Raw genomic sequence first — 17,113 nt, forward strand, 5'->3', positions numbered from 1 at the left:
AAAGGATTACAATATCATCCACAGTTTAAAATAGTTTTAACAATAGAGTACCAAATTTATATTTGGTAAGATGTTCATAAATGTTTTGCATTACAGTACTCAACAGTCATAATGGTTATCTTCAATAGTTCCTACATTTAAATGTAAAATACAACCCCCCATAAGTTAGCAAGCAATCCACATAAATCTGGAAAAGAATCATAAGAAGTGGTCCAATTTTGACTGGAGGGAGTTTCAGCACCCTCATCAATGTCAATAACGCAACAAAAATCACACTAAATATGATAGCATGACTATACTGGATTTAAATTCAAAATGAAGTAAGTGACCCATTAACCAAACTCACTTTAAAGAAATATCTAGGCAGGGAGTGGTGACTCACACCTGTAATCCCAGAGGCCAAGGATGGTGAATTGCTTAAGGTCAGGAGTTTGAGACCAAACTAAGCAAGAGGGAGACCCCATCTGTAAAAATAGCCAGGTGTTGTGGCAGATGCCTGTAATCCCAGCTACTCATGAAGCTGAGGCAAGAGGATCACCTGAGCCCAAGAGTTTGAGGTTGCTATGAGCTACGACATCACAGTACTCTACCCGGTCAAGAAAGTGAGACTCTGCCTCAAAAAAATAAAAACAGAAAATAAAAATGTCTCTAATAGGTTGGTTAACGAGTACAAAAATAGTTACATAGAAGGAATCAGATCTAGTGTTTGACAGTATAGTTGAGCATAGTATCAAAATGAGATTTATTACAAGTTACTATATTACAAAGTTTAAAATAATGATAAAAGAGCATAATTGTGCAAAGCAGAGACTCTGGGATTAAACAGTCTTGATTTTAAATCCGCCCTGTTTACTAGATGTGCATGCAGCCTTTTCCAAGTTGATGACATTTCTCAGGTCAGCTTTTGCATAATGAGAATACCTACCACTTATGATTGTTATTAAGGATTAAATGACAAAATCAAGACAAAGAGCTTAGCCAAAACACATAAACCTTAACAGGTAAGAGCTATTAATAGAATAGTACACATCTAAAGGTTCCAGCAACTGCAATACACCAAAAGCTAAGGAATCTAGAATTTCTAAAGCAATTATTAAACATGTTTAAGTATTAATTTACACATTAAATGTTGCCCCCAGAAGCCCACGTGTTGCCCAGACAATATTCAACAACATATACATACTGCTTTGTTTTTGGTTGTGTTTTGTGTTTTTTTGTTTTTTCGGTTTGGTTTTTTTTTTTTGTTTATTTTGATGTTGTCTTGTTTTTTAATTTCAACCTTTTCCATACAGATCTTTTTTCTTTCTCAATTTTCCTAGTTTAATTATACTTTTCCATTGCTGCCTTTTTTAATAACTAGAACTTCATTTTTGCTAGTGTTTCTACCGCTATTATTTGGTTTTTCACCCAATATTATCCCGTAAAGTTTTCTGTTTGCTTGTTTTGGTTTGATTTATAGCATTTTTGTCTTTCCTCTCTACTTGGTGGAGGTGGGGTACTGTGTCTCATCAGGTTAGCAAAGAGCTGCTGACCTCAAGGGAACCACCCAACTGGGCACCCCGAGAAGGTGGGTTTTTTTTAAGGTTGTGTCAAAGTACCCTACTGTACACCTATATTGCTCTGTCTCCCTCTTTCTGTGCCTCTCTTCTTTTTGCCAACATTCCTTTTACCCACCCACTCTCCTTTCTCTATTTTTCTTTGTTTTTCTTATCACTCGGTCCTCCTTTCTTTCATCCCTTTTTTGCTCTTCAACCTTCTCACCCTTCTGGTCCTGTAACCCTTAGTCCACAGGCACGAGAACATAAAGAGCAAGAGGAAGTGAAAGGAAAATTAGGGCAAGGAAACAGATAAAAGAAATCACTCATGAGGAAGAATCAGCAGAAAACTCCAGGCAACATGAAGAACCAGTCCAGAACAACCCCACCAAGGGACCATGAGGTAGCTACTGCAGAGGATTCCACCTACAAAGAAATGTTAGGAATAACAGAAAGGGAATTTAGAATACACATGTTGAAAACAATGAAAGAAATGATGGAAACAATGAAGGAAACTGCTAATAAAGTGGAAAATAACCAAAAGGAAATCCAAAAACAGAATCAAATCAGAGATGAACGATATGAAGAATATAAAAAGGATATAGCAGAACTCAAGGAACTGAAACAGTCAATTAGGGAACTTAAAGATGCAATGGAAAGTATCAGCAACAGGTTAGACCATGCAGAAGAAAGAATTTCAGAGGTAGAAGACAAAGTTCTTGAGATAACTCAGATAGTAAAAGAGGCAGAAAAGAAGAGAGAGAAAGCGGAACGTTCACTGTCAGAATTATGGGACTTTATGAAGCCTTCCAACATACGAGTTACAGGAATCCCAGAAGGGGAAGAAGAATGCCCCAGAGGAATGGAAGCCATACTAGAGAATATTATAAAAGAAAATTTCCCAAATATCACCAAAGATTCTGACACACTGCTTTCAGAGGGATATCGGACCCCAGGTCGCCTCAACTCTAACCGAGCTTCTCCAAGACACATTGTGATGAACCTGTCCAAAGTCAAGACAAAAGAAAAGATTCTGCAAGCTGCCAGGAGTAAGCGCCAGTTGACCTACAGGGACAAATCCATCAGAGTGACCGCAGACTTCTCTAATGAAACTTTCCAAGCAAGAAGACAATGGTCATCTACCTTTAATCTACTTAAACAGAACAATTTCTAGCCCAGAATTCTGTACCCTGCTAAGCTAAGCTTCAAAATTGACGGAGAAATCAAATCATTTACAGATATACAAACATTGAGGAAATTCGCCACAACAAGACCAGCTCTACAGGAAATACTTCAACCTGTTCTGCACACTGACCACCACAATGGATCAGCAGCAAAGTAAGAACTCAGAAACTAACGGACGGAACCTAACCTCCACATTGATGCAAAAGATAAAACCAACCAATGGACTCTCACAAAATAAGATGAATAGAATACTACCACACTTATCAATTATCTCAATAAATGTTAATGGCTTGAATTCCCCACCGAAGAGACATAGATTGGCTGACTGGATTAAAAAACACAACTCATCCATTTGCTGTCTGCAAGAAACACACCTGGCTTCAAAAGACAAATTAAAGCTCTGAGTCAAGGGTTGGAAGACAATTTTTCAGGCAAATGGTATTCAGAAGAAAAGAGGAGTTGCAATCTTATTTTCAGATTCATGTGGATTTAAAGCAACTAAAGTCAAAAAAGAAAAAGATGGTCACTTTATATTGGTCAAGGGAAAAATACAACAAGAAGACAGTTCAATTCTAAATATCTATGAACCCAATTTAAATGCTCCCAGATTCTTGAAACAGACCTTACTCAGTCTGAGCAATATGATTCTGATAATACCATAATTACAGGGGACTTTAACATTCCTCTTACAGAGCTGGACAAATCCTCTAAACAGAAATTAAACAAAGATATAAGAGATTTAAACCAGACCCTAGAACAACTGTGCTTGATAGACGCATATAGAACACTCCATCCCAAAGATAAAGAATATACATTCTTCTCATCACCCCATGGAACATTCTCCAAAATTGGTCATATCCTGGGACACAAAACAAATATCAACAGAATCAAAAGAATTGAAATTTTACCTTGTATCTTCTCAGACCACAAGGCACTAAAGGTGGAACTCAACTCTAACAAAAACGCTCGACCCCACCCAAAGGCATGGAAATTAAACAATCTTCTGTTGAATAACAGATGGGTGCAGGAAGAAATAAAACAGGAAATCATTAACTTCCTTGAGCATAACAACAATGAAGACACAAGCTACCAAAACCTATGGGATACTGCAAAAGCAGTTTTGAGAGGAAAATTCATCGCTTTAGATGCCTACATTCAAAAAACAGAGAGTGCATCAACAATCTCACAAGCCATTTTAGGGAACTGGAAAAAGAAGAACAATCTAAGCCTAAACTCAGTAGAAGAAAAGAAATATCCAAAATCAAATCAGAGATCAATGAAATTGAAAACAAAAGAATCATTCAGAAAATTAATGAAACAAGAAGTTGGTTTTTTGAAAAAATAAATAAAATAGATAAACCATTGGCCAGACTAACGAGGAATAGAAAAGTAAAATCTCTAGTAACCTCAATCAGAAATGATAAAGGGGAAATAACTGATCCCACAGAGATACTAGAGATCATCTCTGAATACTACCAGAAACTCTATGCCCAGAAATTTGACAATGTGAAGGAAATGGATCAATATTTGGAATCACACCCTCTCCCTAGACGTAGCCAGGAAGAAATAGAGCTCCTGAACAGACCAATTTCAAGCACTGAGATGAAACAAACAATAAAAAATCTTCCAACCAAAAAATGCCCTGGTCCAGATGGCTTCACACCAGAATTCTATCAAACTTTCAAGGAAGAGCTTATTCCTGTACTGCAGAAATTATTCCAAAATATTGAGGAAGAAGGAATCTTCCCAAACACATTCTATGAGGCAAACATCACCCTGATACCAAAACCAGGAAAAGACACAAACAAAAAGGAGAATTTCAGACCAATCTCACTCATGAATATAGATGCAAAAATTCTCAACAAAATCCTAACCAATAGATTACAGCTTATCATCAAAAAAGTCATTCATCATGATCAAGTAGGCTTCATCCCAGGGATGCAAGGCTGGTTTAACATACGTAAGTCCATAAACGTTATCCACCATATTAACAGAGGCAAAAATAAAGATCACATGATCCTCTCAATAGATGCAGAAAAAGCATTTGATAAAATCCAGCATCCTTTTCTAATTAGAACACTGAAGAGTATAGGCATAGGTGGCACATTTCTAAAACTGATTGAAGCTATCTATGACAAACCCACAGCCAATATTTTACTGAACGGAGTAAAACTCAAAGCTTTTCCTCTTAGAACTGGAACCAGACAAGGTTGTCCTCTGTCACCTTTACTATTCAACGTAGTGCTGGAAGTTCTAGCCAATACAATTAGGCAAGACAAGGAAATAAAGGGAATCCAAATGGGAGCAGAGGAGGTCAAACTCTCCCTCTTTGCTGACGACATGATCTTATACTTAGAGAACCCCAAAGACTCAACCACAAGACTCCTAGAAGTCATCAAAAAATACAGTAATGTTTCAGGATATAAAATCAATGTCCACAAGTCAGTAGCCTTTGTGTACACCAATAACAGTCAAGATGAGAAGCTAATTAAGGACACAACTCCCTTCACCATAGTTTCAAAGAAAATGAAATACCTAGGAGTATACCTAACGAAGGAGGTGAAGGACCTCTATAAAGAAAATTATGAAATCCTCAGAAAGGAAATAGCAGAGGATATTAACAAATGGAAGAACATACCATGCTCATGGATGGGAAGAATCAACATTGTTAAAATGTCTATACTTCCCAAAGCAATCTACCTATTCAATGCCATTCCTATCAAAATACCAACATCGTACTTTCAAGATTTGGAAAAAATGATTCTGCGTTTTGTATGGAACCAGAAAAAACCCCGTATAGCTAAGGCAGTTCTTAGTAATAAAAATAAAGCTGGGGGCATCAGCATACCAGATTTTAGTTTGTACTACAAAGCCATAGTGGTCAAGACAGCATGGTACTGGCACAAAAACAGACACATAGACACTTGGAATCGAATTGAAAACCAAGACATGAAACTAACATCTTACAACCACCTAATCTTTGATAAATCAAACAAGAACATACCTTGGGGGAAAGACTCCCTATTCAATAAATGGTGTTGGGAGAACTGGATGTCTACATGTAAAAGACTGAAACTGGACCCACACCTTTCCCCACTCACAAAAATGGATAAAGGACTTAAATTTAAGGCATGAAACAATAAAAATCCTCAAAGAAAGCATAGGAAAAACACCGGAAGATATTGGCCTGGGGAAAGACTTCATGAAGAAGACTGCCATGTCAATTGCAACAACAACAAAAATAAACAAATGGGACTTTATTAAACTGAAAAGCTTCTGTACAGCTAAGGAGACGACAACCAAGGCAAAGAGACAACCTACACAATGGGAAAGGATATTTGCATATTTTCAATCAGACAAAAGCTTGATAACTAGGATGTATAGAGAACTCAAATTAATCCACATGAAAAAAGCCAACAATCCCATATATCAATGGGCGAGAGACATGAATAGAACCTTCTCTAAAGATGACAGACGAATGGCTAACAGACACATGAAAAAATGTTCATCATCTCTATATATTAGAGAAATACAAATCAAAACAACCCTGAGATACCATCTAACCCCAGTGAGAATGGCCCACATCACAAAATCTCAAAACTGCAGATGCTGGCGTGGATGTGGAGAGAAGGGAACACTTTTACACTGCTGGTGGGACTGCAAACTAGTACAACCTTTCTGGAAGGAAGTCTGGAGAAACCTCAAAGCACTCAAGCTAGACCTCCCATTTGATCCTGCAATCCCATTACTGGGCACCTACCCAAAAGGAAAAAATTCCTTTTATCACAAGGACACTTGTACTAGACTGTTTATTGCAGCTCAATTTACAATCGCCAAAATGTGGAAACAGCCTAAATGCCCACCAACCCAGGAATGGATTAACAAGCTGTGGTATATGTATACCATGGAATACTATTCAGCTATTAAAAAAATGGAGACTTTACATCCTTCCTATTAACCTGGATGGAAGTGGAAGACATTATTCTTAGTAAAGCATCACAAGAATGGAGAAGCATGAATCCTATGTACTCAATTTTGATATGAGGACAATTAATGACAATTAAGGTTATGGGGGGGGGGAAAGCAGAAAGAGGGAGGGAGGGAGGGGGGTGGGGCCTTGACGTGTCACACTTTATGGGCCCAAGACATTATTGCAAGAGCGACTTTACCTAACAATTGCAATCAGTGTAACCTGGCTTATTGTACCCTCATTGAATCCCCAACAATAAAAAATAAATAAATAAATAAATAAATAAAATAAAAAGACCATTAATTAAATTATTTTTGAAAGAAGATCAAATATACAGAAAGTATGTTAAAGTACATTCTTTGTTTACTTTTTTTTATCAACATAATTTAAATGTGCCATGGAAGTTTAATAAGTGTGCTGTGAGATAAAAAATGTTGAAACCCACTACTATAGATGAATGCTGGTTTAAGACACTAAGTTTTCGGACAATCTGTTACAAAATTGATAATGTAACAGTACAGTCTTGATACTTAAATAAAGATGATCCAAAAATAAATTTATTATTTTATAAGGCATTTTCCAGATTCTTTTATATATACATACATACTCTTCCCCCCGAAAAAAGCAAAATATTAACTATCATTCTACTTGGTATGAAGATCAAAAGAATTACGATTTCCATAAATTTTTAATTTTCTACTGTACCATGGGACACAAGTTAGTGAACTCTAAAGCCTACTTGAATAGGAAGTTGTAAGCCTCTTACTAAAACCATTAAATTTTTCTGCCAAAGTAATTTTAAATTTAGCTATGGCAGGATACAATCAACTTTTCTCTTGTAATTTCTTCAGTAACAGCTTTGGGTAGTGTACCAAGGCAAAAGAGAATGTATAAGTGATTTAGAATATAAACGTCTTAATACAATAACTAAGAAAATGAGGTGAAAGCTATGTTAATCAGTTTAATGGAAGTATTTCAAATTGCATATAAAACCAGCACATTGTACCCCATAATTGCATTAATGTACACAGCTATGATTTAATAAAAATATACATAGATTGGAGGTCACTTCCTACAGGTAAAGGGAACAATACAAGTAGATAACTGAATTCTAAATATTTATACACCCAACCTAAAAGTTCCTAGATTTATGAAACAGACCTTAATTGGTCTGAGCAATATGATACCCCATAGCACTATAATAGCTAGGGACATTAATACCCCTCTGACAGAACTGGACAGATCAACATACCTAACAAAAGAGGTGAAGGATCCCTACAGAGAAAATCATGAAACCCTAAGAAAAGAAATAGCTAAAGACATTAACAAATGGAAGAACATACCATACTCTTGGCTTGGAAGAATTAACATTGTTAAAATGTCTATACCACCCAGAACAATCTACATATTCAATGCATTCCTCATTAAAATACCAATACCATACTTTGAAGAACTGGAAAAAACAGTTCTTCATTTTGTATGGAACCAGAAAAAAAACTCCATATAGCCAAGAAAATTCTTAGTAATAAAAACAAAGCCAGAGGTATCACTCTACCAGACCTCAGGTTATACTACAAATCCATAGTGATCAAAACAGCATGGTGCTGGCACAAGAGGACAGCTATAAATATATGGAACTGAATAGAAAACCAAGAGATGAAACCAGTCTCATACAGCCATCTGACCTTTGATAAACCAAAGTATACACTGGGGAAAAGAATCTCTACTCAATAAATGGTGCTGGAAGAAATGGATAACCACACGTAAGATACTGAAACTGAACCTGCACCTTTCACCACTCACAAAAAGTGACTCTTACTTCATTCACCATCTCTTTTCATTTTCTTTTTCTGATTCATCACCCTAACACCTTAAAGTGAGAGAGCACGCCCCTTGATCTTCTTATCTTCTTCCTCCATAGTTACTTCCTTGGTAACCTCAACCAGTCTCGTGTTTCTAATACCACCCAAATACTAATGACACCCAAACTTGTCTCTTCGGCCCAGATAATTCCTGTTTGCCAATAACAAGTTCAACTGCTTTCTTAAAATCCCTAGTTGGATGTCTAGCTAATAGACATCTCAAACATGACATATCTAAAATCAAACCTTCTTTACCACTCCATCTATGGCCCTCTCCAAAAAGTGTTTCTCTTGCAGTTTCCATCATCTCAGGAAATAGCAACTCCCTCTTTCAGTTACTCAGGCCCAAATCTTTGAGGTCATCACTGACTCTTCCTTCTCTCATTCCATATCCAATCCATCAAAAAATCTTTTGGTTTCTACCTTCACAACGTATGCAGAATCTGACTTCTTCTTAAGGCATCTTAAACTGGGGTGAAGAGAAATTAAATTTAAAGAATAAAAAGCCAACTATTTTTAAAAACCACCTCCACTGTTACTAACCAAAGTCTAAACCACCATCAAATGCTTTCCTGAATTACTGCAATAGCTTCCTAATTAATGTCCTGGCTTCTACCTTTGCTCCCTTCGCAGCCTGTTCTCTATATAGTAACCTTCCTTTTAAGATGCAATTTAGACTATGTCAATCCTCTGTTCAGAAAAATTTTTTTAAACTAATTGAAAATGGAAGTTTTTACAATGGTCCATATTCTACAAGGCACTGCATGAGATGATCCTTGTTACTTCTCTTGCTGCCTCTCCTACTATCCCCCCTTGTCCAATCCTTACAAATAAATATTGTCATCCCTCATATGACAACAGCTCTGATGGCCATTACAGAATAAGAGTTCCAAAATTGCTTTGAAGGTTGTACTCCCCTTGAAAATGACTACAGTGATATTCAGCAATGAGTTATGTAGCACTTTTTCTTGGATGAGTTCATGAACTTAAAATGTCCCATCTATATCTTTAAGAACTTTTTCTCTACTTTCTATTGTGTAAATTCAGAAACAGACTAAATTCAAAAGGCAAAATTAGAAAGACAGAAAAAGAGAGAAAGAAAGAAAAACAAACAGTGGTTCAACAAAGAAATAAAGACTTCAAACTCACTGAAACACAGAACAAATAAAATTAATAACTAAGTCAGCTATAAAAATAATAGGAAACTAAAAGATATTCAAACAGGATTAAACAACAAAGTATAACACTCAAAAAGTACAATAAAGTTAGGATATAATCTAGAATTTTTAAAAAGTTAAGAAAAAGTTCCAAAAACAATTAATTCCTAACACTTAGAAAAGCAAGAAATACAAGAATAGTGCATCACTAAAGAAATGTTTTTTAAAAAGTTATAAACCATGTTATATTCATCTCTTTATTCCCTGTTGTATCTACACATAACAGTTACTCAGTAAATTTTTTTAAATGAAAAATTCATTTATATTATAGCTAAATGTTAATTCTCCCTAAGAGAATATCCAAAAGCAAAGCCATAGGAATCTAAATCAGAGAGACCAGCAATTGTTTTTCTATAATTTCAGCATGACATCAGAAGGAAAATCTTGATTTAGGTTTTAAAAATTACTAAGATACGTTTAGATTCTTAAAATAACTTATATTGATTAAACGATAATAAATACTTAAGAATGTTAGTAAAAGAATATATTTTTTAAAAAGTAACATCACATCTTAAATATATACTTACTAAGGTTAATTTAAAAGTATTTTTATGCATTGTGAAATGATTACTATAGTTAAGTAATTAACATAGCCCTCAAGTCACATACTATAGTTACCTTTGTGTTTTTTTTTGGGGGGTGAACACCTAAGATCTATCCTCTTAGCAAATTTCAAGTATATAACACAGTATTACTATTTTTACCATGCTATACTTTAGATCTTATAAGTTTTTACCTATAAGGGTGCCCATAAAGTTCATGTGCAATTTAAATTAGTTAAAATAGTAATTATTTTTAAATCACACATGAACTTTATGAACACTATATATATAGCTGAAACTTTGTACCCTTTAACCAATGCCTCTTCATTTCCTCCATCTCTCTCCGACAACCCATAAAAAGTAGCCATTTTACTAGACTTCTACAAGTTCACCTAAAAATATTTTTTGAAAAATTAATACCAGTTATACAAAATGCTTAAGGAATTATATATAAACCTGGTCTTTAGGGCAAAAAATGTTTTTTTAATAATTGTTAGAAGTATAAACTGTAGAAAATTTATATTTATGAAAATAGTGGATTCAATTACATGTATATATGTCTAATTAATTTTAATCATACATGAGCATACATATTTTAAACACATGCAATCATCAAAAGAACAGGCCAAAAAATAAAAAGGAACAGGTTAGTATTTCTGTATTCCTATAAACCAAAATCCTATTTATGAAGGATGTGGAAGTGGAGAGATTTATCACACATAGCTCTTGCCATTGAGAAAACCTAAAACCATTATGATTTGATATCTTTGTAGAGGAAATTTATAAAAGAATGTGTATATATGTACACGTGTGTGTGTATATACATATATATATATATATATATATACTTTTTTTTTCTTTTTCCAGAGACAGGGTCTCACTCTGTCACCCAGCTAGCCTGATCACAGCTCACTGTAACCTCAATTTCGCAGGCTCAAGCAATCTTTCAGCCTCAGCTAATTTTTAATTTTTTTTTAGATGGGGTCTTTCTGTGTTTCCCAGGCAGGTCTTGAGCTCCTGGCTTTAAGCAATCCTCCTGCCATGGCCTCCCAAAGTGCTAAGATTACAGGCATGAGCCACTGCCCCTGGCCAAGAATTTCCTTTTCAAAGTTCTAAATGTCATCCTAACTTTACAGAGTAGAGGCTACAATACTGATAAACTGCAAAAATTAAAGTTAAATTTTTAAAAGCAGTATATTCTATATTGCAATAAAAGCTGTACAAACTAATATATTAGAGAACAGTAATATTTAATATTATTAAATAGAGAACAAAAATAAAAGCCATTGTAAACTCAAAAATATATTTTCATATTTCATTCTTGGGATTATTTTATGTAACCACTTAAAATAATGGCTTTTAAAATTTTACATAATGTTTAATGATATAATAGTGATGGCTTTATTAATAATATAGTAATGCAAACTGAAAAAGAGTTAACTATTATATAGCAATAATTCATTTTTCTTATTTCTAAATTATTTTATTTTCTTCCTAAATAAGTGCTATTTTAGAAGAAACTTCAAATTTAACAGGAATCTTCATTATATTTCTCAAAAATAAAACATAAAAATGTAAGGAAATTCATAACAGTTATTCTAAGAGATTATAGTTTGAAAGGGGAAAAAATCTTATGAAATATTAGTAGAATTAGTTACATTTCAAAAGACTAAAACCAATTATATATATAAAACCAATCAATAGATATTTGATATCCTATCATAGCTTATCAACATATTCACATAAAATTAAAAAAAAAATGACTGCCATCTACCTCAAGTCAATTCCAAATTACCAAACATCAGTTAACATAAAAGCATTCTGCATAAGTTTTTACACACCTTCAACACACTTTTGAACTCACTTGGGTAAATATGGATCTTTCCAACAGCAGCAGCAGTTTCTACAAAGTTATTTACCTTGTCCAGGTCTTGCAGTTACAGCTGCTCCAGCAGATGGCGGTTCAAACTCCTGTCAATTACAATCATGTTATTACGTGACCTATTATTACAATGTGCAGTTTATAATAAAATAGTAGTGATATCACAGCCTTACCTTTGCTTTCTTTGAGTCTGGATCAAACCTTTCAAGGATTAATTTAGCCGTCTTATAAGTTTCTTTTTCCATGACTTCTTCAAGCTATGAACAAAAATTTCCACAAATTTTCACATTTAAAATACACATACTACTTATTTTTATAAGTCCTATTCAAAAAGTATTCAATGACAAGGCTTAGAATAACACCTAATATATCCAGATACAACAAAAGACTTCCTACATTCAAATAATTAAAATCCAGATTTTAAAATGGCTTCTAACCTCTTAATATGTTACTTGTACTCAACAGCTTTACTGCAAGGAAATACCAAATATTGCTAATTGTTTACATATAATGAGGAGAATAATTACATGCACCAACTTCAATAATGGAATGTGCAAAAATCTATCAGCCATCATTATTGGAAGTTATTAGACATGACAAGCAAATGACAGGCAATTCCTCAGATTTATTTCCTCGTAGCACTTAATGCTATTAATTTAAAGAAGGTCGTTAGCCAAGAGCTTTACAAAATAAAATCTCTGTGCCAATTAACTGCTGTCAGCATCGATTTTAGATTATTTATTAGCACAAGCAATTAGCTTACTGCAAATGCAATGAAAACTCACTAACTGGGAGAACAGCCATAGAATTTGCTCAGATGACTTTAAAAGATAAAGCCAACCCTACTTCCCTCCCCCCGCCCGACTTACTAACTTAGATTCATGGAATTTTAGAGGGAAAAAAAAACCAGAACATAGTATTTAAGTAAAAATTTTACTGAGTTTTACACTCATACTAGGGACTATAATTAAAACACTTCATTATAATAGCACTTTATTTACAATGTATTCAAATCACTTTATAGCTCAATACATCGGTTTAACTTAAAATATAGTCACTAATCACTTTAACAGTTATGGCCCAACATCAGAAAAAGTTGAACTTTAGTACAAGACAGTCATAGTTATGACAATTACCTAATGTGTAGGATAAAATGCTTTTACAAAAATTGGAATGGAACCTTTTCTTTCTCACTGATCACTGATAGCCACTTAGATACATTAAATGTCATATTCAATCCAAAGGACATTTATTTTAAAATGCAACCCAGCATATATTTACTGAGTTGAAAATATAGTTTAAAATATGCTGCCACAATAGCAGTTAACAGCTTCCTCGTTAAACACTAAATTCAACATATAAGATGCTAAATTCTTAGACAAATTATTCTTTTAACCTTAGTTTAATAAAACTAAAATATTTTTCTAATTATTTCAAAATTAGGATAAACTGTCCAAATAAGTAAGTTGACTTTTCTGATATAAATAAAATGTTTATAATAACACTATTTGAAAAAGTGTAGGAAAATTAGGAATGGAAGTCTTAGAGAGAGGACATTATAGAATACATCCCTGGCAGCCTATCCAGGCCAGGAAAGCAGGAAGACCACAGAGGGAGCGCTCGGGCTTCCACAGCCCACGCCCAGGGCAGGACCCTGGGCCAGGCGGGGGCAGACGTGAGACCTGGGCTGTCGGGAAGCTAGGCTGCTTTGCTTGATAAGGCAGTTTTGTTCTTAAGAAACCCTGAGTCGGGAGGGTGGAGCAAGATGGCAGCCGAGTAACAGCTTCCTTGCATCTGGGCACTGTGAGTCTGGGGAGATAGGACTCCAGGCATCTCTGGCTGGTGGGATCTGCCTATCATCACCCCTGAGAGGATACAGGCAGTCAGCGAGAGACTTCTGGACCCCAAGAGGAGGACTAAAACAGTGGCAAGTGGTCGCGTGTGTTCAATCCGCCTAAACCCACCCGCAACTGTAAGTTCAGTAGCAGCGAGACTGCAAACCAGAAAGGCCTTACCTGTGAACTGTTTTGGTGTCTTTGGACTTGGCACTCAGCTGAACTGCCTTGGGGAGAGCCTGAGCGGGAGTGCGGAGAACTTTGGCCTTTGTCTAGGGCCCCAGTCTGAGCCGCTGAGCCAGACGGAGCTAATAGAGTTTGGCTCTGGGTCACAGGCAGACATTGTGAGCGATCTGCCCTGGCAAGCTCCGCCCTCAGGGTCGCAGAGCTGGAATTGGGTGGGAGCTGGTAACCCAGCGACCAAGTAGCCTAAGGGCGGGGTCTGAGCCGCCTTGCAGCCCTAACCCTCGGGGGCAGAGGGAGACCAGTTTTGACACACAGGGTAAGTGGATAGCCACTTCAGCAGTGATTCCAGCAACAAGCACTTCCCTGAGAAAGCTTCTGCTCAGTAAGTGAACAAGTTAAAAGTGCCTTTTAAGTGGGCTGAAGAGAGATTTAGGGTGTCTACCTGCTGGGGTTCGAGAAACTAGCAGCCTCCAGTCGTATCAGAACTGTGATTAACATCTCATACCCCAGAAGACCACGTGTTGCCCAGACAATATTCAATAACATATACATACTGCTTTGTTTTTGGTTGCATGTGTGTTTTTTTTTGTTTGTTTGTTTGGTTTTTTTTTTGGTTTGGTTGTTTTTTTTGTTTATTTTGACGTTCTAGATTCTCGTTTTGTTTTTAAAGTTCAACCTTTTCCATACAGATCCTTTTTCTTTCTCAATTTTTCTAGTTTAATTATAATTTCCCATTGCTGCCTATTTCAATAATCAGAACTTCATTTTTGTTAGTGTTTCTACCACTATTATTTGGTTTTTCCAGCCAATTTTATCTCGTAAAGTTTTCTGTTTGCTTGTTTTGGTTTGATTTATAGCATTTCTGTCTTTCCTCTCTACTTGGTGGAGGTGGGGTACTGTGTCTGATCAGGTTAGCAAAGAGCTGCTGACCTCAAGGGAACCACCCCACTGGGCACCCCCAGAAGGTGTTTTTTTTTTAAGGTTGTATCAAAGTACCCTACTGTACACCTATATTGCTCTGTCTCCCTCTTTCTGTGCCTCTCTTCTTTTTGTCAATATTCCTTTCACCCAACCACTCTCCTTTCTCTATTTTTCTTTTTTTTTTTTTTCCTATCACTCGGTCCTCCTTTCTTTCATCGCTTTTTTGCTCTTAAACCTTCTCACCCTTCTGGTCCTATAACCCTTAGTCCACAGGCACAAGAACTTAAAGAGCAAGAGGAATTGAAAGGAAAATTAGGGCAAGTAAACAGATAAAAGAAATCACCCATGAGGAAGAATCAGCAGAAAACTCCAGGCAACATGAAGAACCAGTCCAGAACTACCCCGCCAAGGGACCATGAGGTAGCTACTGCAGAGGATTCCACCTATACAGAAATGTTAGGAATGACAGAAAGGGAATTTAGAATACACATGTTGAAAACAATGAAGGAAATGATGGAAACAATGAAGGAAACTGCTAATAAAGTGGAAAATAACCAAAAGGAAATTCAAAAACAGAATCAAATAAGAGATGAACGATATGAAGAATATAAAAGGGATATAGCAGAGGTGAAGGAAATGAAACAGTCAATCAGGGAACTTAAAGACGCAATGGAAAGTATCAGCAACAGGTTAGACCATGCAGAAGAAAGAATTTCAGAGGTAGAAGACAAAGTTCTTGAGATAACTCAGATAGTAAAAGGGGCAGAAAAGAAGAGAGAGAAAGCAGAACGTTCACTGTCAGAATTATGGGACTTTATGAAGCGTTCCAACATACGAGTTATAGGAATTCCAGAAGGAGAAGAAGAATGCCCCAGAGGAATGGAAGCCATACTAGAGAATATTATAAAAGAAAATTTCCCAAATATCACCAAAGATTCTGACACACTGCTTTCAGAGGGATATCGGACCCCAGGTCGCCTCAACTCTAACCGAGCTTCTCCAAGACACATTGTGATGAACCTGTCCAAAGTCAAGACAAAAGAAAAGATTCTGCAAGCTGCCAGGAGTAAGCGCCAGTTGACCTACAGGGGCAAATCCATCAGAGTGACCGCAGACTTCTCTAATGAAACTTTCCAAGCAAGAAGACAATGGTCATCTACCTTTAATCTACTTAAACAGAACAATTTTCAGCCCAGAATTCTGTACCCTGCTAAGCTAAGCTTCAAAATTGACGGAGAAATCAAATCATTTACGGATATACAAACATTGAGGAAATTCGCCACAACAAGACCAACTCTACAGGAAATACTTCAACCTGTTCTGCACATTGACCACCACAATGGATCAGCAGCAAAGTAAGAACTCAGAAATTAAAGGACAGAACCTAACCTCCACACTGATACAAAAGATAAAACCAAGCAATGGACTCTCACAAAATAAGACGAATAGAATACTACCACACTTGTCAACTATCTCAATAAATGTTAATGGCTTGAATTCCCCACTGAAGAGACATAGATTGGTTGACTGGATTAAAAAACACAAGCCATCCATTTGCTGTCTGCAAGAAACACACCTGGCTTCAAAAGACAAATTAAAGCTCCGAGTCAAGGGTTGGAAGACAATTTTTCAGGCAAATGGAATTCAGAAGAAAAGAGGAGTTGCAATCTTATTTTCAGACACATGTGGATTTAAAGCAACTAAAGTCAAAAAAGACAAAGATGGTCACTTTATATTGGTCAAGGGAAAAATACAACAAGAAGACATTTCAATTCTAAATATTTATGCACCCAATTTAAATGCTCCCAGATTCTTGAAGCAGACCTTACTCAGTCTGAGCAATATGATATCTGATAATACCATAATCACAGGGGACCTTAACACTCCTCTTACAGAGCTGGACAGATCCTCTAAACAGAAATTAAACAAGGATATAAGAGACTTAAATGAGACTCTAGAACAACTGTGCTTGATAGAC

The 17,113-nt window shown here is 35.9% G+C and overlaps 1 protein-coding gene across 3 annotated transcripts in view; it reads right to left on the reverse strand.

Moving 5' to 3' along the window:
* The window catches only part of LNPK (lunapark, ER junction formation factor), an 87,991-nt gene that overhangs the window by 31,320 nt on the left and 39,558 nt on the right, over positions 1-17,113 (reverse strand). For all 3 annotated transcript variants that reach the window (XM_053597721.1, XM_053597723.1, XM_053597722.1), the window contains exons 7-8: positions 12,367-12,450; positions 12,231-12,282 (exon numbers count right to left, since the gene is read on the reverse strand). In XM_053597721.1, the coding sequence (XP_053453696.1) occupies positions 12,231-12,282; positions 12,367-12,450 (136 nt within the window). The remainder of the gene's footprint in view (positions 1-12,230; positions 12,283-12,366; positions 12,451-17,113) is intronic.

Source organism: Nycticebus coucang, chromosome 7 (assembly GCF_027406575.1).
Source record: "Nycticebus coucang isolate mNycCou1 chromosome 7, mNycCou1.pri, whole genome shotgun sequence".
Lineage (NCBI taxonomy): Eukaryota > Metazoa > Chordata > Mammalia > Primates > Lorisidae > Nycticebus > Nycticebus coucang.